General features: G+C 44.2%; 1 protein-coding gene across 1 annotated transcript in view; it reads right to left on the reverse strand.

Annotated features, from left to right (window-relative positions):
- The window catches only part of adgra1b (adhesion G protein-coupled receptor A1b), a 253522-nt gene that overhangs the window by 126810 nt on the left and 103555 nt on the right, over positions 1 to 23157 (reverse strand). The window contains exons 8-10 of the mRNA XM_079843277.1: positions 13815 to 13979; positions 11260 to 11443; positions 8388 to 8537 (exon numbers count right to left, since the gene is read on the reverse strand). Of these exons, the coding sequence (XP_079699403.1) occupies positions 8388 to 8537; positions 11260 to 11443; positions 13815 to 13979 (499 nt within the window). The remainder of the gene's footprint in view (positions 1 to 8387; positions 8538 to 11259; positions 11444 to 13814; positions 13980 to 23157) is intronic.

Consider the following 23157-nt stretch of genomic DNA (forward strand, 5'->3'; position numbering starts at 1 on the left):
ACACACAAACACACTCACATCACTCACACAACTACACACAAACACACTCACATCACTCACAACTACACACAAACACACTCACATCCCTCACACAACTACACACAAACACACTCACATCCCTCACACAACTACACACAAACACACTCACATCACACACAACTACACACAAACACACTCACATCACTCACACAACTACACACAAACACACTCACATCACTCACACAACTACACACAAACACACTCACATCACACACACAACTACACACAAACACACTCACATCACTCACACAACTACACACAAACACACTCACATCACTCACACAACTACACACAAACACACTAACATCACTCACACAACTACACACAAACACACTCACATCACTCACACACACAACTACACACAAACACACTCACATCACTCACACAACTACACACAAACACACTCACATCACACACACAACTACACACAAACACACTCACATCACACACAACTACACACAAACACACTCACATCACTCACACAACTACACACAAACACACTCATATCACTCACACAACTACACACAAACACACTCACATCACTCACACAACTACACACAAACACACTCACATCACTCACACAACTACACACAAACACACTCACATCACTCACACAACTACACACAAACACACTCACATCACTCACACAACTACACTCACATCACACACACAACTACACACAAACACACTCACATCACTCACACAACTACACACAAACACACTCACATCACTCACACAACTACACACAAACACACTCACATCACTCACACAACTACACACAAACACACTCACATCACTCACACAACTACACACAAACACACTCACATCACTCACACAACTACACACAAACACACTCACATCACTCACACAACTACACACAAACACTCACATCACACACACAACTACACACAAACACACTCACATCACTCACACAACTACACACAAACACACTCACATCACTCACAACTACACACAAACACACTCACATCACACACACAACCACATCTCCATCTTTCTTCAGTGTGTGAAGTTGAGTTCTTCTCTATATCAGTGTTTCTGAACTCCTCCATCTTGAGTTTCTTCCAGGAACAAACACATCACAGTATTCCTCATTATAATAATTAATGCGCAGAATAAAGGGGCGGGGCCTGGTTGAGTTAGTTAGTTAGTGTGTTGAAACTGCCGGTTAATGTAAGGGGCGGGACATTTCCCAAACACCAATCACAACACACTGCTCCAGCCGACCAATCAGAGCACAGTGTGCTTTTCAGAAGGAGGGGCTTCATAGAGACAGGAAATAAACCGAGAGTTACTGACAGACTGGGAAGAGAGGAGCCGCAACACTGGAGAATATGAGGAATAATCAACACTCAAGCAGGAAAACCTGCTCTAGTGGAGACAGAACATACAGAGAGACTTTGAAATATGTTGCATATGTCATATTCATATTTTAAATGTCACTGTCGGCTTCTGGTAGAGTTTAGATGAACTTCAGTGTGAAACGCACCCGAGTTAAAATAATTCAATTAGAACTTTATTGTCATTGAGCAGTACAAAGCCAATGAAATAGTGCAAGCCATGTATAAACTAATGTTTTTCATTTTATTTTGAATTTTTTTTTTTTTTAAATAATTTTATTGTATTTTTATACATTTATTTTTATTTTATTTTGTATTATTTTTATTTTTGTTATTTATTTACTTTGTAATTTCTTTTAATTATTGTATTTCTTTTTATTTTGTATTATTTTATTTTATTATTTTATATTTTATTTTATTTTATTTATGTTTTATTTGTATATATTTTAGGATCAACTCAGAAACCCCAAAATGTATTCTATCCTATTCTATCCTATTCTATTCTACTCTATCATGTTCTATTCTATTCTATCCTATCATATTCTATCATATTCTATCCTATTCTATCCTATCATATTCTATTCTATCATATCCTATCATATTCTATCATATTCTATTCTATCATATCCTATCATATTCTATCCTATTCTATTCTATCATCCATCCATCCATCCATCTTCTTCCGCTTATCCGGGGCCGGGTCGCGGGGGCAGCAGTCTAAGCAGAGATGCCCAGACTTCCCTCTCCCTAGACACTTCCTCTAGCTCTTCCGGGGGGACACCGAGGCGTTCCAAGGCCAGCCGGGAGACATAGTCCCTCCAGCGTGTCCTTGGTCTTCCCCGGGGCCTCCTCCCGGTTGGACATGCCCGAAACACCTTCCCGGGAAGGCGTTCAGGAGGCATCCGGAACAGATGCCCGAGCCACCTCAGCTGACCCCTCTCGATGTGGAGGAGCAGCGGCTCTACTCCGAGTTCCTCCCGAGTGACTGAGCTCCTCACCCTATCTCTAAGGGAGCGCCCAGCCACCCTACGGAGAAAGCTCATTTCGGCCGCCTGTATCCGGGATCTTGTCCTTTCGGTCATGACCCAAAGCTCATGACCATAGGTGAGAGTAGGAACGTAGATTGACCGGTAAATCGAGAGCTTCGCCTTACGGCTTAGCTCTTTCTTCACCACGACAGACCGGTACATCGACCGCATTACTGCAGAAGCTGCACCGATCCGTCTGTCAATCTCCCGTTCCATCCTCCCCTCACTCGTGAACAAGACCCCTAGATACTTAAACTCCTCCACTTGGGGCAGGAACTCTCCACCAACCTGGAGTGGGCAAGCCACCCTTTTCCGACTGAGGACCATGGCCTCGGATTTGGAGGTGCTGATCCCCATCCCAGCCGCTTCACACTCGGCTGCAAACCGTCCCAGTGCATGCTGAAGGTCCTGGTTAGAAGGGGCCAACACGACAACGTCATCCGCAAAGAGCAGAGACGAAACCGTGTGGTCCCCAAACCTGACACCCTCCGGCCCTTGGCTGCGCCTAGAAATTCTGTCCATAAAAATTATGAACAGAACCGGCGACAAAGGGCAGCCCTGCCGGAGTCCAACATGCACCGGGAACAAGTCTGACTTACTGCCGGCAATGCGGACCAAACTCCTGCTTCGGTCATACAGGGACCGGACAGCCCTCAGCAAAGGACCCCGGACCCCATATTCCCCCAGCACCCTCCACAGGACGCCGCGAGGGACACAGTCGAATGCCTTCTCCAAATCCACAAAACAAATGTGGACTGGTTGGGCAAACTCCCATGAACCCTCCAGCACCCTGTAGAGGGTATAGAGCTGGTCCAGTGTTCCGCGACCAGGACGAAAACCACACTGTTCCTCCTGAATCCGAGGTTCCACTATCGGCCGAATTCTCCTCTCCAGTACCCTGGCATAGACTTTCCCGGGGAGGCTGAGAAGTGTGATCCCCCTATAATTGGAACACACCCTCCGGTCCCCCTTCTTAAAAAGAGGGACCACCACCCCGGTCTGCCAGTCCAGAGGCACTGTCCCCGACCGCCACGCGATGCTGCAGAGGCGTGTCAGCCAAGACAGCCCCACAACATCCAGAGACTTGAGGTACTCAGGGCGGATCTCATCCACCCCCGGTGCCTTGCCACCGAGGAGTTTCTTGACCACCTCGGTGACTTCAGCCCGGGTGATGGACGAGTCCTCCTCTGAGCCCCCAGCCTCTGCTTCCTCAATGGAAGACGTGGCGGCGGGATTGAGGAGATCCTCGAAGTATTCCTTCCACCGTCCGACAACATCCCCAGTCGAGGTCAACAGCCGCCCATCGCCACTGTAAACAGTGTTGGTAGGGCACTGCTTCCCCCTCCTGAGGCGCCGGACGGTTTGCCAGAATCTCTTCGAGGCCAGCCGATAGTCTTTTTCCATGGCCTCACCGAACTCCTCCCAGGCCCGAGTTTTTGCCTCCACGACCACCCGGGCTGCAGTCCGCTTAGCCTGCCGGTACATGTCAGCTGCCTCAAGAGTCCCACAAGCCAGCCAGGCCCGATAGGACTCCTTCTTCAGCTTGACGGCATCCCTTACTTCCGGTGTCTATTCTATCATATCCTATCATATTCTATCATATTCTATCCTATTCTATCCTATCATATTCTATTCTATCATATCCTATCATATTCTATCCTATCATATCCTATCATATTCTATTCTATCATATCCTATCATATTCTATCCTATTCTATCCTCTATCCTATCATATTCTATTCTATCATATTCTATTCTATCATATCCTATCATGTTCTATTATATTCTATTCAATTCTATCATCATCTATTCTATTCTATTTTATTCTATTCTGTGACTTAAACTAAAGGCTTCTAGTAATATGTTTTAAGTCTTTGAGAAAGTGCATCATAGATTCTCTTTAACATGATCAAGACACATTTACTGGAGAATCCAAATGAAGAGAATTTACGCTTAAAACAAGAAAAAAAAATCTGACAATGGAGTCAAAATAATCCAGAATAATCTATTTTTCCCTTTGAATTAAGTTGATTATCTGACCCCATTGGCAGATGTATTTCTCCTTGTTTTAAGCATGTTGATCACTTGAACACTTCATATCTTCAGTCATGTTGCTTCTCCATTAAATGATTCTTGATTTAAGAATGACAGAAACACTGAAGAACATTAGCATTGCATGCACAGTTAATCTCCATAAACCACTGAACTCAACTGAATTCATGTCTTGTAGAAGCCATAAGAGCACTGATATTGGTGATACAGATGAGTCTCTATAGCAGAACTGAAGGTTATATCTCATTTACTGGAATAATAGAGCAAACATGGGCAATATTCACAGCTCTTATGTGACCTTAAAGCCCTTAAACGACCTTTGAACCCCGACTGGAATACATTATTGTAGCTATAGGCAGTGAAGGAGCAGCATTAGTGTTAAAGAGGGCTGGAAATGAAGTGTGCGCTTCAGATAAAGTCATGTTGTGTTTTTATTCACCCGTAAAGCAGCTTTGTGCTAATCTTACACGAACACGCGGCTTTGGTCACGAGAGCTGTAGATTCAGCATTTCATGGCACATCTTAGGCAAAAGCATTAGCATTAACATGTCCCGCTAGAAACGAGATGATCCCAGAACGCCCCGCTGAGGTCAAGGCCGTTGCCTGGTAACATGAACCAGAACCAGAACCAGAACCAGAACCAGAACCAGAACCAGAACCAGAACCAGAACCAGAACCTGAACCAGAACCTGAACCAGAACCAGCGTTCATTCTGACAGCACATTTTTATTTAGTTTTGGTCATATTTTAGTCACCTGAATTGTTTTTAGCTTTAGTCTAGTTTTAGTCGACTAAATATCATACGACTAATTCTACAGTAGATTTAGTCTCCTAAAATCTAATGAGTTTAGTTAAATTGTAATACATTAAGCATTTAAGCATCACATAACCGACTGTCACATGAACTGACATTTTGACATCATTTTGTTTATGACATTAAAAATACACGAAAGAGCTCAATTTACTTTTTTGTTTGTTTTTTAAAAATATCTATATCGTTTTTAAAACTTTGTATTTCTGTTTTAGTCAGTAGGCCATATCAGCTTTGTTTATCTCTTTTTTTAATTTAATTTCAAATAATGACGTTTTTTTAATGGTTTTAGTGAACTATTATAACCCTGATACTTTATTGAATATGTGTCAAATACATATTCCGCGCGAATGAGGCGGCGCGCGTTAATAGAATATTCACGCCGCGTTAACCAATAAGGAGCTTGCTCTAGTAGTGACAACAAATCTGTATATTAATATCTGGTTCAGACAATAAGATTATCACTGTGATAACATTAAATGACATGAAACACAACACAGACTCTTTTTGTTAAGTTTATGTTTGATCAATAATACAAAAGTATAAGTAAAAGGTATAATAACCTATACATGAAATAAAGCAAACAATTCAGCCAAACATTCACAGTCAGAGAGTATCACTGTAAAGTCAACGTTACTGTTAAGTGTTGGATCGGTGAAATAAATAAATCGCACAGTGATATTCTTGAGGGCGAGAGCTTTCATTTAATATATGATTTGTCTATTATTTGGTGAGACTGTGTGATATAAATCTGAAATTAAATATTATTTATATGATTTTCTCAAGGGGGGGGGGGGGGGGGGGTCAAATTCAGACCATATTATCTTTTTCTATGTAACATAAATGCAAAAGTGATTGGGTTATCAAGGGTTCTAATCTTTCAAACGATACCATATATGTTTAGTTTTTGTGCTGAACAACTTATAGATTTTCTCAAATGATTATGATGATGCAATATTGGACCCACGGGTGGGTCGGTGGGGGGTGCAGAGCTGAAAATGCCCCAAATTAGTAATGTTGCTGTATAATCATAGAATAACCAAAATGGAACGCCCCCCTAAAGTCTAATGTTCTTTAAAGGTATGGGATTTCGGTCACCTTTAGAGAACTTTTAGTGATGAACGTGAGGACTCCTATGAGGGTGTGCATTGTTGCTTGATTCCCAGTGAATGCACATATAAAATGTCAACTTTGAATGCACAGTCAATAAAAAACCTCTTCCAAATGCGTGCAAATGTTTGCATACTCAGCGTGGAGTGTGTGTCTGGCCCGAAGGTCACATATGGAAGGAACGGCTCGACTTCTGTCAAGTAATTAATACAAATGTCCCCGAAGCCAGTCTGTTTTCTCCTCATGCACACACTCCACGAGCCCATCTGCCAGTGTTATTAAAATGCTAAACGTGTTCCCCGAACATGTGTACATAACACTTAAAGCTGAAAATAGCTGATAACAATGTGCAGTGACTCAAATTGCACAGTAGCAGAGCGCGAGGACCAGATTGAGTCACACACGCAGACGAACCAATGCATGTAAGATTTACATCTGAAGACGTCCGTGCATTTGGATTACAGTTTTAACATAAACAAACTAATAAACGTAATGAGATGCATAAGTGTCAGTCGTGCATAAATGAAACTGTATGCATCTGCATATTTTCAAAATGCATTTATTTAACCCCTTAACTGACACCCCCCTTTTTGAGAATACACTTGAAACTTAAAGGACTGTAATTCAAGAATCCTTTGGAATATAGTATATATATATATATTAGGGCTGTCAAAAGATTAATCGCGATTAATCGCATCCAAAATAAAAGTTTGTGTTTAAATAATATATGTGTGTGTACTCTGTTAATTATTATTTATATATAAATACACACACAAGCATGTATATATTTAAGAAAAAAATATTTTTATATATAAAACATTTATATTTATATATATTATATATTATATAAATGTATATACAGTATATACATGCAAATATTTCGTAAAAATATACATGAATGTGTGTGTATTTATATATAAAAAATAATTAACAGAGTACACACACATATATTATTTAAACACAAACTTTTATTTTGGATGCGATTAATCGCGATTAATCTTTTGACAGCCCTAATATATATATATAATATATATAAGTTTTAAAGAAGACACTCTGCAGATTATTGCTGAAGTGAAAGCAATTCAAAGTATGAAAAAGTTATGGAAGTTTAAATCAACTGTAAATGAAAAATACTGTCCTAAATATTTTTTATTTCATATAAAATATATATTTTACAAAAAATGTTTTACTATAAAATTACTATAAAATCAAAGCCATATGTCTAACCAAGTTGTGTTCCAAATTTGAAGTTGATTTCACAAAAATTAAAGTCCCCATGAGATTTTGTTTAGGGTGCTGTACCAAAAATAGCCACCGGGTGTCATTCAAATTCCATTGATTGTTTTTTTATGCATTTTCCTGTAAATTTCTGTCCAAATATCACTTCCATCACAAAACAGTCACCAAATATGAACCCTTGAGACTCAGACCTTTCCGACGATATGCGTTTTGTCAAGATTGGAAAAGATTTTAATTATAAAGTAGTTAAAATAATTGTTGTAATATGAAACATGACGCCGCCCACTAGGGGAGGAGCCCGCTAGAATAATTTAGAGGACCGTTTCCATGGTAACACAATGTCCGATTTCAAAACGTTTTTTGAGTTTGTAAGCTTTCAAATGATACCTAATTTATGATAATTACTTAAATATATGAAACGAAAAAAGTCGATCAAAAAAAGAGCGCCAGGCGCCCCACATGTGGGACGGTGACAGTTAAGTTAAACGGCTTATAATCAACATAAATCGGAGCATTGTGAAAGTGTATTCAGTTATGTATGAACATGCCTAGAATATTTAATAAGTAAAAATGAATGAGATTGAAACAAATTGGATTTGTTGATGATATAAACCTGGTTATTGTGTATTTAAAACACAGAGTTTATTTACAGAAATCTGACCTGCTGCTTCACATTAGTTTGTTTGTGTTAAAACTGTGTCATCTAAATGCCTGATGGATTAAACAGGCATGATGGGATGGGATTCTCACCTCTCTGACATCATCCACCAGGCGTGTGAGTCTTTCTACCAGGTGAGTGACAAATATCACATCCATCATGTCTCCAAACAGCGCCGCCCTGCTGGTGAGAGAGGAGAGCTGCTGCGCCACCGCCAGCGCACTGGACACGTTCACTGGAGACTGGGAGAGAGAGACCAGGATCTTTACAGGAGAGTGTGATGACTGCAGCATATTAATGAGCACTCCAATATTGCCTCGTGGTGTTGCCATGCGGTTGACAGGGTGTTGCTATGTGGTTGACAGGGTGTTGCTATGTGGTTGACAGGGTGTTGCTATGTGGTTGCCAGGACAGAATGCTGCTATGTGGTTGCCAGGACAGAATGCTGCTATGTGGTTGCCAGGATGTTGCTAGGTGGTTGCCAGGGTGTTGCTAGGTGGTTGACAGGATGTTGCGATGTGGTTGCCAGGGTGTTGCTAGGTGGTTGACAGAATGCTGTTATGTGGTTGCCAGGGTGTTGCTATGTGGTTGCCAGGGTGTTGCTAGGTGGTTGACAGGATGTTGCGATGTGGTTGACAGGGTGTTGCTAGGTGGTTGACAGAATGCTGCTATGAGGTTGACAGGATGTGGCCATGTGGTTGACAGAATGCTGCTATGTGGTTGCCAGGGTGTTGCTAGGTGGTTGACAGAATGTTGCTAGGTGGTTGACAGAATGCTGCTATGTGATTGCCAGGGTGTTGCTAGGTGTTTGACAGAATGCTGCTATGTGGTTGCCAGGGTGTTGCTAGGTGGTTGACAGAATGCTGCTATATGGTTGCCAGGGTGTTGTTAGGTGGTTGACAGAATGCTGCTATGTGGTTGCCAGGGTGTTGTTAGGTGGTTGACAGAATGCTGCTATGTGGTTGCCAGGGTGTTGCTAGGATGTTGCGATGTGGTTGCCAGGGTGTTGCTAGGTGGTTGACAGAATGCTGCTATGTGGTTGACAGGATGTGGCCATGTGGTTGACAGAATGCTGCTATGTGGTTGCCAGGGTGTTTTGCTAGGTGGTTGACAGAATGCTGCTATGTGGTTGCCAGGGTGTTGGTTGACAGAATGCTGCTATATGGTTGCCAGGGTGTTGCAAGGTGGCTGACAGAATGCTGCTATGTGGTCGCCAGGGTGTTGCTAGGATGTTGCGATGTGGTTGCCAGGGTGTTGCTAGGTGGTTGACAGAATGCTGCTATGTGGTTGACAGGATGTGGCCATGTGGTTGACAGAATACTGCTATGTGGTTGCAAGGGTGTTGCTAGGTGGTTGACAGAATACTGCTATCTGGTTGCCAGGGTGTTGCTAGGTGTTTGACAGAATGCTGCTATGTGGTTGACAGGATGTGGCCATGTGGTTGACAGAATACTGCTATGTTGTTGCAAGGGTGTTTTGCTAGGTGGTTGACAGAATTCTGCTATCTGGTTGCCAGGGTGTAGCTAGGTGTTTGACAGAATGCTGCTATGTGGTTGCCAGGGTGTTGCTAGGTGGTTGACAGGATGTTGCTATGTGATTGCCAGTGTGTTGCTAGGTGTTTGACAGGTGGTTGACAGAATGCTGCTATATGGTTCCCAGGGTGTTGCTAGGTGGTTGACAGGATATGGCCTTGTAGTTGACAGAATGTTGCTATGTGATTGCCAGAGTGTTGATAGGATGTTGCTATGTGGTTGCCATGGTGTTGCTAGGTAGTTGATGGGATGTTGCTATGTTATTGCCAGGGTGTTGCTATGTGGTTGCCAGGGTATGCTGTGTGGTTGCCAGGATGTTACTGTGTAGTTGCTAGTGTGTGCAAGATGGTTGCAAGGATGTTGCTATGTGGTTTTTAGGTTGCTAGTTTGTGCAAGGTGGTTTCAAGGGCGTTGCTCTGTGGTTTCCAGGTTTGCTAGTGTGTGCAAGGTGGTTTCAAGGATGTTGCTATGCGGTAACTAGGTTGCTAGGTTGTGTTAGGTGGTTCCAAGGATGTTGCTATGCAGTTGACAGGATGTTGCTATGTGATTGAAGGGTGTTGATATGTGGTTGCCAGGGTGTGTAGGTGGTTGCCAGGTTGTTGCTATGTGGTTGAAAGGTGTTGTTATGTGGTTGAAAGGTGTTGCTATGTGGTTTCCAGGGTATGCTGGGTAATCATAATAATCATACATGTTTGTTGAGCATCAGATCCTCATATGAGAATGATTAGTGAAGGATCATGTGACTCTGAAGACTGGAGTAATGATGATTTGATCACAGGAATAAATTACACTTTACTATATATATATATTCACATTTAAAATTGTTATTTTAATCTGTAATAATATTTCACAATTTTGTACTGTAGTTTTGATCAAATAAATGCAGCTTTGGTGAGCAGAAGACACTTCTTTTATGAACATTACAAAACTGAACCACGGCCCCAAAACTTTTAAATGGTAGTTTATATGCTCTTTTCCCAATTCTACTAGTTAAATCCTGTGTTTTGGCTGCTCTGTGTGTGTGTGTGTGTGTGTGTGTGTGTGTGTGTGTGTGTGTGTGTGTGTGTGTGTGTGTGTGTGTGTGTGTGTGTGTGTGTGTGTGTGTGTGTGTGTGTGCGTGTCAGATTATGTCAAGCATGTGTAAAGGTCCAAAGAAACTTAAATAACTAATTGTGAAGATTATTGAGACATGAGGAAATAAAAAGAGGGCCTGAGCCAATCAAATCTCAAGAATCCCTTAGCTCTCAGGCTTTAACACACAATTGATTCAGTAAATCAAGGTCAAGTTGAACATCTGCTCAGTATAATCAGGTGTGTCGTGCCAGAAGCGATTCCAGCAGGATAACAGCGTTTGTTGCCCAGGCATCGAAGACTCCAATAAAACTCATTTGCTGTTGTTGATAATGATGATAAAGATATGAAGGTTACAGACCTGTGTGAGTTCATGCAGGCTGCGTGTGAACTGGCTTGCATATGAGCACTGGTTGTAGTCATGCTCCGCCCATCGGCCCGTGCGGTCACACCTCCGCCACGCCCTCTTCTCCTGAGGGGCGGAGCTAACGCTGGCCACAGCACACGGCAGGAAGGCCATGAAGCCAGCCAATGTCTTCGGCCATCTGAGGACACAGCATGTGATTCAGCAGATCAAGTGTCAGTCTTCTGCATGTTTGAAGTCTTTTTAGTGGATTTGTGATCAACATCGTCCAATAAACACAACGCAATACTGACTGTCTTCATGTTTAACACTGCATATATTGATTTGGCATTTCAAAACCCAACCAACTAAGTGTGTTTGAGTATCTTTATTCACAATAAATTGCACTGACGGTGATATTTGGCAATTATAACACAACATTCAGACATTTACACTACCGTTCAAAAGTATGGGGTCGGTAACATTTTTAAAATATTTTTGAAAGAAGTCTCTTCTGCTCACCAAGACGGCATTTATTGGATCAAAAATTGTGTTGCTATGTGGTTTCCAGAGTGTGCTGAGTGGTTGCATGGGTGTTGCTAGGTGGATGACAGGATGTTGCTATGTGGTTGCCATGGTGTTGCTATGTGGTTAAAAGGATGTTATGTAGTTTCCTGGGTGGTTGCAAGGGTGTTGCTATGTGGTTGTCAGGGTGTTGCTAGGTTGTTGCCAGGATGTTGCTATATGGTTGTCAGGGTGTTGCTATGTAGTTGCAAGGGTGATACTAGGTGGTTGAAAGGATGTTGCTATGTGGTTTCCAGAGTGTGCTGAGTGGTTGCATGGGTGTTGCTAGGTGGTTGACAGGATGTTGCTATGTGGTTGCCATGGTGTTGCTATGTGGTTGCCAGGGTGCTGCTATGTGGTTAAAAGGATGTTATGTGGTTTCCTGGGTGGTTGCAAGGGTGTTGCTATGTGTGGTTGTCAGGGTGTTGCTATGTGGTTGTCAGGGTGTTGCTAGGTTGGTGCCAGGATGTTGCTATGTGGTTGTCAGGGTGTTGCTATGTAGTTGCAAGGGTGATACTAGGTGGTTGAAAGGATGTTGCTATCTGGTTTCCAGAGTGTGCTGAGTGGTTGCAAGGGTGTTGCTAGGTGGTTGACAGGATGTTGCTATGTGGTTGCCATGGTGTTGCTGTGTGGTTGCCATGGTGTTGCTGTGTGGTTGCCATGGTGTTGCTGTGTGGTGGCTAGGGTGTGCTAGGTGTTTAAAAGGATGTTGCTATGTGGTTTCCTGGGTGGTTGCAAGGGTGTTGCTATGTAGTTGTCAGGGTGTTGCTAGGTTGTTGCCGGGATGTTGCTATGTGGTTGTCAGGGTGTTGCTATTTAGTTTCAAGGGTGATACCAGGTGGTTGAAAGGATGTTGCTATGTGGTTTCCAGAGTGTGCTGAGTGGTTGCAAGGGTGTTGCTAGGTGGTTGACAGGATGTTGCTATGTGGTTGCCATGGTGTTGCTGTGTGGTTGCCATGGTGTTGATCTGTGGTGGCTAGGGTGTGCTAGGTGGTTAAAAGGATGTTGCTGTGTGGTTTCCTGGGTGGTTGCAAGGGTGTTTCTATGTGGTTGCCAGGGTGTTACTAGGTTGTTGCCAGAGTGTGCTGAGTGGTTGCAAGGGTGTTGCTAGGTGGTTGCAAGGATGTTGCTATGTGGTTGCCATGGTGTTGCTGTGTGGTTGCCAGGGTGTTGATTTGTGGTGGCTAGGGTGTGCTAGGAGTTTGTAAGGGTGTGCTAGGTGGTTGCCATGTTGTTGCTATATGATTGCAAGGGTGTTTCTATGTGGTTGCCAGGTTGTCCCTGTGTAGTTGCTAATGTGTGCAATGTGGTTGCAAGGATGTTTCAATGTGGTAACTAGGCTGTGCTAGCTGGTTTGCCAGGGTGTGCTAGAATTTTGTAAAGATGTTGCTAGGTGGTTAAAGGGTGTTGCTATATGGTTGCAAAGGTGAAGCTATGTGGTTGCCAGAGTGTGCCAGGAGTTTTGCAAAGATGTTGCTAGGTGGTTGAAGCGTGTTGCCAGGGTGTTCCTGTGTAGTTGCTAGTGTGTGCTAGGTGGTTGCAATGATGTTGCAATGCTGTTACTAGGGTGTTGCCAAGGTGTTGCTATGCAGTTGCTCGGGTGTAATAAATGTTTGACCTCAAACTTTTGAACGGCAATGCATGTTTGACTTAAGTGTCCTTTCGGGGAATTGATTATGTTCACTTGAGGTTTGTGTCCATTTGTTGCTGTGAGTGAAGCACAAAGGCTCAGTAATAAATGACACTAATTCCTCTGGTAACAACAGGCTGATTTTCCAGCCCATTACAGGCGTGTCCTGCATAAACACAGAACATGAAGCTATAGAAGCACCAATCAGAAAACTGACATTAAAGAACAACACAGGAAAAATGAGGCATTGATGCATCACAATTACAGTGAAGTGATTTTTAAGTGCCGTAACGGCATCTGTGTGTGTGTGTGTGTGTGTGTGTGTGTGTGTGTGTGATGTTGCTGACGGTTGGCTGGGCTTCTGTAGCTGAAGACACACCTGAATTCACCCTTGTTGCTACTGACCCTTTCGGCCGAGCAGTACAGCGCCGTCGTCTCCAGCACCACGATCTCCATGCCGATTGAGCTGTTGCCACGGGAACTGGTCACATGACACTGCCAATTACCGGAAACGCCGACATCAATGTTGGACAGGATGAGCTCGCTGCGAGACGGGGGTGAGACGACACTGAGTCACACTTGAACATGAACATTTAACACTGAATCTCACAAATGGACCCAAAGCACTGACATGATGCACATTTTCTAAGTGCATCAACAGTTATGATATTGAGCACCAACCAACACAAGACTAAGGTGATTCGTTTTCATACATATTCAGCTCTGAATTATTATTATGCTAGAATTTACAATAGTTATTGTTCCTTCGTTTCTACAACATTTCCGAGGGAAACATTGAGGGACGCGAACGATTCATGCATGCAAACGCTAGCAGTGGAATAGTAAGTGGCTCAGTGAGCGCGCTCAAATCTTTCACAGTAAAAATGATTAGAGGCTCAGAGAGAGAGACAGTGACTGCTCAAGCTCGTAATCCCTCACACACACACTCTCTCTCACACACACACACACACACACTCTCACACTCACTTACACACACAAGGAAGCCCCAAAAAAAAAGAATTACAGAAATAACTAGGCAGGTTGTTGCTACTGTATGTGATAGCTGGGGTTTGTTGCTAAGTGGTTGCCAGGGTGTTGTTATGTGTTTGCCAGGGTGTTAGGCGGTTGCTAGGGTGTGCTATGTGGTTGCCAGGGTGTTTCTATGTGGTTGCTAGAGTGTGCTAGGTGGTTGCCAGGCGGTTGCTAGGGTGTGTTACATGTTTACCAGGCTGTTGCTATGTGGTTGCTAGGATGTGCTGGGTTGTTGCAACAGTGTTTCTACATGTAATGTAGGGTTTTGCTTTGTGGTTGTTAGGGCGTGCTAGGTTGTTGCTGGGGTGTTTAAGGTAGTTCCAATGGTGTTGTTATATGTTTGCTAGGGTGTTGCTAGGTGGCTGCTTACTGGCCCAACAAGTTAATAGTCCACCAAAAAGAATTACAGAAACAACAAGCCAGGGTGTTGCTACTGTATGTGGTTGCTGGGGTTTGTTGCTAAGTGGTTGCCAGAGTGTTGCTATGTGTTTGCCAGGGTGTTAGGTGGTTGCCAGGTGGTTGCCAGGGTGTGCTAGGTAGTTCAAATTGTGTTGTTATATGGTTGCTAGGGTGTTGCTAGGTGGCTGTTTACTGGCCAAACAAGTAAAGAGTCCACCAAAAAGAATGACAGAAACAACTAGCCAGGGTGTTGCTATGTGTTTGCCAGGGTGTTAGGCGGTTGACAGGTGGTTGCCAGGGTGTGCTAGGTAGTTCCAATGGTGTTGTGTCTGCTTACTGGCCCAACAAGTTAAGAGTCCACCAAAAATAATTACAGAAATAACTAGCTTTGTACATTTGCTGAAAATGTGAGCAAGGGTGTTGCTATGTGGTTGCCATGGTGTGCTAGGTGATTGCTAGGGTGTTGCCATGTGGTTGCTAGGGTGTGCCAGGTGGTTCCAATGGTGTTGCTAAGTGGTTGCCAGGGTGTTGCTATGTGGTTGCTGTAAGGTGCTTCTATGCAGCTTTCAAAGTGTGGTAGGAATGTTGCTTTGTAGTTGTTAGCGTGTGCTAGGTGGTTGCTGGGGTGTGCTAAATAGTTACAAAGGTGTTGCCATGTGAATGCTAGGTGTGCTGTTAGGTGGTTGTCAGGGTGTTGCTGGGTGGCTGCTTACTGGCCCAACAAGATAAGATCACATTTCAGAGTCTCTATGTTATAATTTGTGATTTTTCAGTTTAAAAAAAAGTGTGTGTGTGTATTGGTTACACATTTCACAATTAAAACTGATGACAAGTAACATGGCATAATTATAAAAGACCTACTTCAATAGAAAATTAAACTTTCAATGAAAAATGTATATCTAGAGTGCAAGGTAGTCCTGCTTAGTGTCTGTTTGGGAGATTCTCCAGGTAAAAATCATAAATCACCCTGAAGAGCGGATGACGTCTGATTATGGCACAATATTCTTCTCTGCTGTGGTCCAGCAGCACTTAGATCCCTGATTAATGACCTTCGACCCTCAGACCAGCCCGCGGCAGCACTAGAGACTGACCCATCTGTAGCACATATGGCTCAGAGACCGGTTTGAAGAGCATGCGGTCTCTGTGGTGCGGAGCAGAGCTTTGTGGTCCGGCAGCTGGGCTTGTGCCCCGTTAAACTGACAACCACACGCCAAAAATAACAGAGACACAAGTGATGATGCTCCAAGCTTATTTGATACCACACAAGCAGAAATATACACAACAAACACAAAGAACTCTGATAAATGTCTCCTGTTGTGTTACATAAAATCAACAAATAAAGTCATCCAGGATTAGAACAACATGAACAATTAATATTTCAATTATTGCAGTTAAATATAGAGCAGACCGCATAGCAACACCATTGTAACCACCCACAACATATTAGCAACCGCATAGCAACATCCTGGCAACCACCCATAACATCAACACCCTTGCATCACACACAAGACAAGACATTTGTAAAAGCATAACAATACCCTGAAACCACATACACCACATGTGTTACAGGTTAGCAACACCCTGGCAACCACACACACACAAACAACACATTTGTAACAGCATAGCAACACCTTGGCAACGACCAACAACACATTAGCAACCTCATAGAAACACCCAGGCAACCACACGCAACATATTAGCAACTGAACAACAACACCCTGGCAACCACAGACAACATTTGCAACCACTACAACCCCATGACATCGCCGACAAAAGATAAGAAACTGCATAGCAACACCCTGGCAACCACACACAGCACATTTTTAAAGGCATAGCAACACCTTGGCAGTCACACACAACACATTTGTAACAGAACAGCAATACCCTGGCAACCACACACAACATTTGCAAACACAACACAACACTATGGCAACCAAACACAACATTTAAAAACCACAACAACACCCTGACATAACCCAAACAGACATAGGAAACTGCATAGCGACACTCTGGTAACCACACACACACACACAACACATTAGCAACCACATAGAACACCCTGGCAAATACACACAACATTTGCAAACCCAATAGAACACAGTAGCAACCACATAGCAACACCCTGGCAACCACAGACAACATTTCCAACCACTAAAACCCCATGATATCACCAACAACAGATAAGAAACTGCATAGCAACACCCTGGCAACCACACACAGCACATTTGTAAAGGTATAGCAACACCTTGGCAACCACACACAACACATTTGTAACAGCACAGCAATACCCTGGCAACCACACACAACACATGTGTAATAGCATAGCAACAGCCTGGCAACCACACACAACACATATGTAACAGCATAGCAACAGCCTGGCAATCACACACAACACATATGTAACAGCATAGCAACAACTTGGCAACCACACAAAGCATTTGCAACCACACAAAACACATTAGCAACCACATAGAACACCCTGGCAACCACACACATGTACAACCGCAACAACACCCTGACATCACCCAAACAAGACATAGGAAACTGCATAGCGACACTCTGGTAAGCACACACACAACACATTAGCAACCACATAGAACACCCTGGCAAATACACACTACATTTGCAAACCCAACACAACATACTAGCAAACACATAGCAACACCCTGGCAACCACAGATAACATTTGCAACCACTACAACCCCATGACATCACCGACAACAGATAAGAAACTGCATAGCAACACCCTGGCAACCACACACAGCACATTTGTAAAGGCATAGCAATACCTTGGGAACCACACACAGCATTTGCAACCACAAAAAACACATTAGCAACCACATATAACACACTGGCAACCACACACAACATTTGCAAACCCAACACAACACTATGGCAACCACACACAACATTTACAACCACAACAACACCCTGACATCACCCAAACAAGACATAGGAAACTGCATAGCGACACTCTGGTAACCACACACACAACACATTAGCAACCACATAGAACACCCTGGCAAATACACACAACATTTGAAAACACTACAACCCCATAACATCACGACAACAGATAAGAAACTGCATAGCAACACCCTGGCAACCACACACAGCACATTTGTAAAGGCATAGCAACACCTTGGCAATCACACACAACACATTTGTAACAGCACAGCAGTACCCTGGCAACCACACACAACACATATGTAACAGCATAGCAACACCCAGGCAACCACACGCAACACATGTAACAGCATAGCAACACCTTGGCAACCACACACATCATTTGCAACCACATAAAACACATTAGCAACCACATAGAACACCCTGGCAACCACACACAACATTTGCAAACCCAACACAACACTATGGCAACCACACACAACATTTACAACCACAACAACACCCTGACATCACCCAAACAAGACATAGGAAACTGCATAGCGACACTCTAGTAACCACCCAAACAAGACATAGGAAACTGCATAGCGACACTCTAGTAACCACACATACAACACATTAGCAACCACATAGAACACCCTGGCAAATACAAACAATATTTGCAAACACAACACAACACACTAGCAACCACATAGCGACACCCTGGCAACCACAGACAACATTTGCAACCACACAAAACACATTAGCAACAAGATAGAACACCCTGGCAACCACACACAACATTTGCAAACCCCACACAACACTATGGCAACCACACACACAACATTTACAACCACAACAACACACTGACATCACCCAAATAAGACATAGGAAACTGCATAGCGACACTCTAGTAACCACACACACAACACATTAGCAACCACATTGAACACCCTGGCAAATATAAACAATATTTGCAAACACAACACAACACACTAGCAACCACATATTAGCAACACCTTGGCAACCATAGACAACATTTGCAACCACTACAACCCCATGACATCGCCAACAACAGATAAGAAACTGCATAGCAACACCCTGGCAACAACACAGCACATTTGTAAAAGGCATAGCAACACCTTGGCAGCCACACACAACACATTTGTAACAGCATAGCAACACCCTGGCAACCACACACAACACATATGTAACAGCATAGCAACACCTTGGCAACCACACACAGCATTTGTAATCACGCAAAACACATTAGCAACCACATAGAACAACCTGACAACCACACACAACACATATGTAACAGCAAAGCAACACCCTGGCAACCACACACAACACATATCTAACAGCATAGCAACACCTTGGCAGCCACACACAGCATTTGCAATCACGCAAAACACATTAGCAACCACATAGAACAACCTGACAACCACACACAACACATATGTAACAGCAAAGCAACACCCTGGCAACCACTCACAACACATATCTAACAGCATAGCAACACCCTGGCAACCACACACAACACATACGTAACAGCATAGCAACACCTTGGCAACCACACACAGCATTTGTAATCACGCAAAACACATTAGCAACCACATAGAACAACCTGACAACCACACACAACACATATGTAACAGCAAAGCAACACCCTGGCAACCACACACAACACATATCTAACAGCATAGCAACACCTTGGCAGCCACACACAGCATTTGCAATCACGCAAAACACATTAGCAACCACATAGAACAACCTGACAACCACACACAACACATATGTAACAGCAAAGCAACACCCTGGCAACCACACACAACACATATCTAACAGCATAGCAACACCTTGGCAACCACACACAGCATTTGCAATCACGCAAAACACATTAGCAACCACATAGAACAACCTGACAACCACACACAACACATATGTAACAGCAAAGCAACACCCTGGCAACCACACACAACACATATCTAACAGCATAGCAACACCTTGGCAGCCACACACAGCATTTGCAACCACACAAAACACATTAGCAACCACATAGAACACCCTGGCAACCACCCATAACATCAACACAATTGTAGGACTGAACGATACATCGAATTTTCATCGTCATCGCGATATGAACTTGCGCGATGAACACATCGCAACAGACAGCCAGACGAAACAAAAATATATTGCAGTATATTGGAAAATATCATGTAATACATTAGGCGATATATACCAATATATGGGATTTAATATTTATATTTTCCAATATATTGCAATATATTGAAAGCGGCAATCATTTGTATATTTTGCAATATACTGCAATATATTACATATATTGTATATATGTACCATCAATATATTAACAATATATTATAATATATTTTAAGTAATATATTGGTAAATATATTTTCCTTTCGTAAGGGACGATGAATAAGGGAAAACAGTTTACATGCGCCAATCTGAGTAACGCATTCTGAATACTTGGATTACTTCCACATTGAATTGCAGTTTTTAAGTGTAGGAATGCGGCCATCAAATCCTGCTTAAATTATAAAATATTTAGCTAACGTCAAACGGGGCCATCGACTCTTGGGCTGGTAAATTCAGCACATAGGAGAATGAAAAGTTGCAAGTCAACTAAGCAGGAGCACCGGCGGTGGTCGGCCAAAACACTTTTTTGTATTTTTTTGTATGTGAAACTGTTTTACGTGAATATTATGACACGAGTGAAGCACAAAGCTTTATTTACAAAATAAATAATAGGTTCGCAGTTAAATGTTATATCACAGCCATGGAAACATATGGATTCATGCCGAACGAGAGAGGAAGCTTTGTGTGGTGAGCTAAATTTAAGTTTGCTTGCGTTTTGCTATCTGGTCACACGATTTTGCACGAATTTAACAATAGGCTTACTCCATATTATTCTACTGGACATGGAATCTCTTATTTATTTTCTCAAATCCTCATTTACGTCTCTCACAGGTGATTACGTTTCTTCCTTGTTTGATTTATTTAGGAGTAGGCTATATTCGCATCATTTACTGTGGTAAAGTAGAAAAAGGAGTAGGACACACATTTTACTTCAAACTTTACTTTATTTAACACAGTTTGTGCTGCTATTAGACTTTGTCAGGTATTTGTGTAGAGCGCATTTCATACACGCCAGAGATTTTTAGTTTCGCTTTCTCTCACAGCGCATAATCAAACACAGCCTCAGTTCTTGACCCTGCGGAAGATAATTTCGTTCTTCACATTTTACTACAAGTTGCCTATCAGTTTTGGAACATCAGGAGAAAACGTCTCGGGTTATGACTATAACCCTTGTTCCCCGAGAAGGGAACGAGACACTGCGTCGTCGAGTGACAACACTCTGGGAACGCCCACAGCGTTACGCATCTGAAGCATGAATGAAATCAAGCCAATCTGATTGGTGTTGCGTCGTGACGTAATAGATGACGGCATACCCGGAAGATACAAAAAGGAAGCTGATGCAAACACACACTAGCTCTTTTGCGATGAAGCAAGCGCTCTAGCCGTGATAGGTGTGGCGACGAGACGCAGTGTCTCGTTCCCTTCTCGGGGAACAAGGGTTATAGTCATAACCCGAGACGTTCCCCTTCGAGGGAACTCGAACTGCGTCGTCGAGTGACAACACTCTGGGAACGTTAATACCCACTAGGCCACACCGAAATCACCCCACGTCCCAGTGTGAAGCTGGAGACCCAGGCACACTCAGGACGCAAGAACTCGAGCACCAGGCGTCACCGGGAGGTGCAGACTGTAAAAACGTATGAAGGTGTGCGGGGTGGCCCACCCGGCCGCCTCGCATACCTCTTGAAGCGAGACGCCAGAAAGGAGGGCCACTGAGGAAGCCATGCTCCTGGTGGAATGGGCCCTCACGGCCATGGGGGAAGGCAAATTGCGCACCCCATAAGCCGTGGCTATAGCCTGGACGATCCAGTTACTGATCGTCTGAGTTGACGCAGGCAGCCCCTTCTTGGGTGAGCCAAAGCACACCAACAACTGGTCTGACCTCCTCCAATGGGAAGACTTCTCTAGATAAATACCCAGAGCTCTGACCGGGCAGAGCAGATGAAGTCTCCCCTCTTCCGCCGTCAGGTGGGGAGGGGGATGGAAAGCCTGAAGAACCAGAGACCGGGCTCCCTGAGATGGAACCTTGGGAATGTAACCCGGTCTAGGGTGAAGAATGGCCCTTACTCTGCCAGGGGCAAACTCCAGGCAGGTTGGCGTGACCGCCAAAGCCTGGAGATCTCCCACTCTCCTCAGAGAGGTAATGGCGAGTAGAAAGGCCACCTTCAAGGTCAGGTTCTTAGGCTCAGCCAGCTCCAGTGGCTCGAAGGGGGCCTCAGCCAGCCCTTCCAGAACCACCGCCAGGTCCCAGGTTGGGACTCTGGAGCGAGCTACCGGCCTCATCCTCCGAGCCCCACGGAGGAACTGTACAACCAGGTGGTGCTTCCCCAAAGGTCCATCACCTAGAGGTGCGTGGAAAGCCCCAAGGGCAGCCACGTACACCTTCAGGGTGGACGGGGTAAGACCAGCGGAGAAGCGATCTTGGAGGAACTCCAGCACTGAAGCAACTGTGCAGTTAACTGGGTCCACCTCACGCTCTCTACACCAAGTGGAGAATACGTTCCACTTGAGGCTGTACAGTCTCCTGGTAGAAGGAGCCTTGGAGCTGAGCCATGTCTCGACCACCTCTGCTGACAGGCCCACCTCTAGGTACCGAGCCCCCTCAGGGGCCAGACCCAGAGGCTCCATAGCTCTGGCCGGGGGTGAATATTGTGCCCCCTGCCTGAGAGAGCAGATCCCTCCTCAGAGGGATCCGCCCTGGAGAGCCGTCTAGCAGAGCTATGATGTCAGAGAACCATACTCGAGTGGGCCACCGGGGTGCTACTAAGAGCAGGCTGATGCCCTCCCGGCGGACCCGCTGCAGAACTCCCGGGAGCAGAGCGATCGGGGGAATGCGTACAGACGCAGCCTCGGCCACGTCTGCATCATGCATTCCAGCCCTAACAGAGCTGGATGCCTGAGAGAGAACCACAGTGGACAGTGGGACGTCTCTCGAGACGCGCACAGGTCCACCTCCACTGGGCCAATCTCTCGCACATGGCCTCCACCACCTCTGGGTGGAGTCGCCACTCCCCGGGCCTCAGCCCCTGCCTCGACAGGATGTCTGCTCCCTAATTTTGGTCCCTGGGAATGTACATCGCCCTGAGGGACGATAACTTCCCCTGGGACCACAGGAGGATTTGATGCGCCAGTCTGCATAGAGGGCGCAACCTCAAACCCCCCTGGTGATTGAGATACGCGACAACCGAAGTGTAGTCTGAGCGTATCAGGACATGGTGGCCGCGGAGGTCCGGGTAAAAAGCTCCTCA

The sequence above is a fragment of the Gobio gobio genome (genome assembly GCF_949357685.1).
Source record: "Gobio gobio genome assembly, chromosome: 18".
In the NCBI taxonomy this organism is placed as follows: Eukaryota; Metazoa; Chordata; class Actinopteri; order Cypriniformes; family Gobionidae; genus Gobio; species Gobio gobio.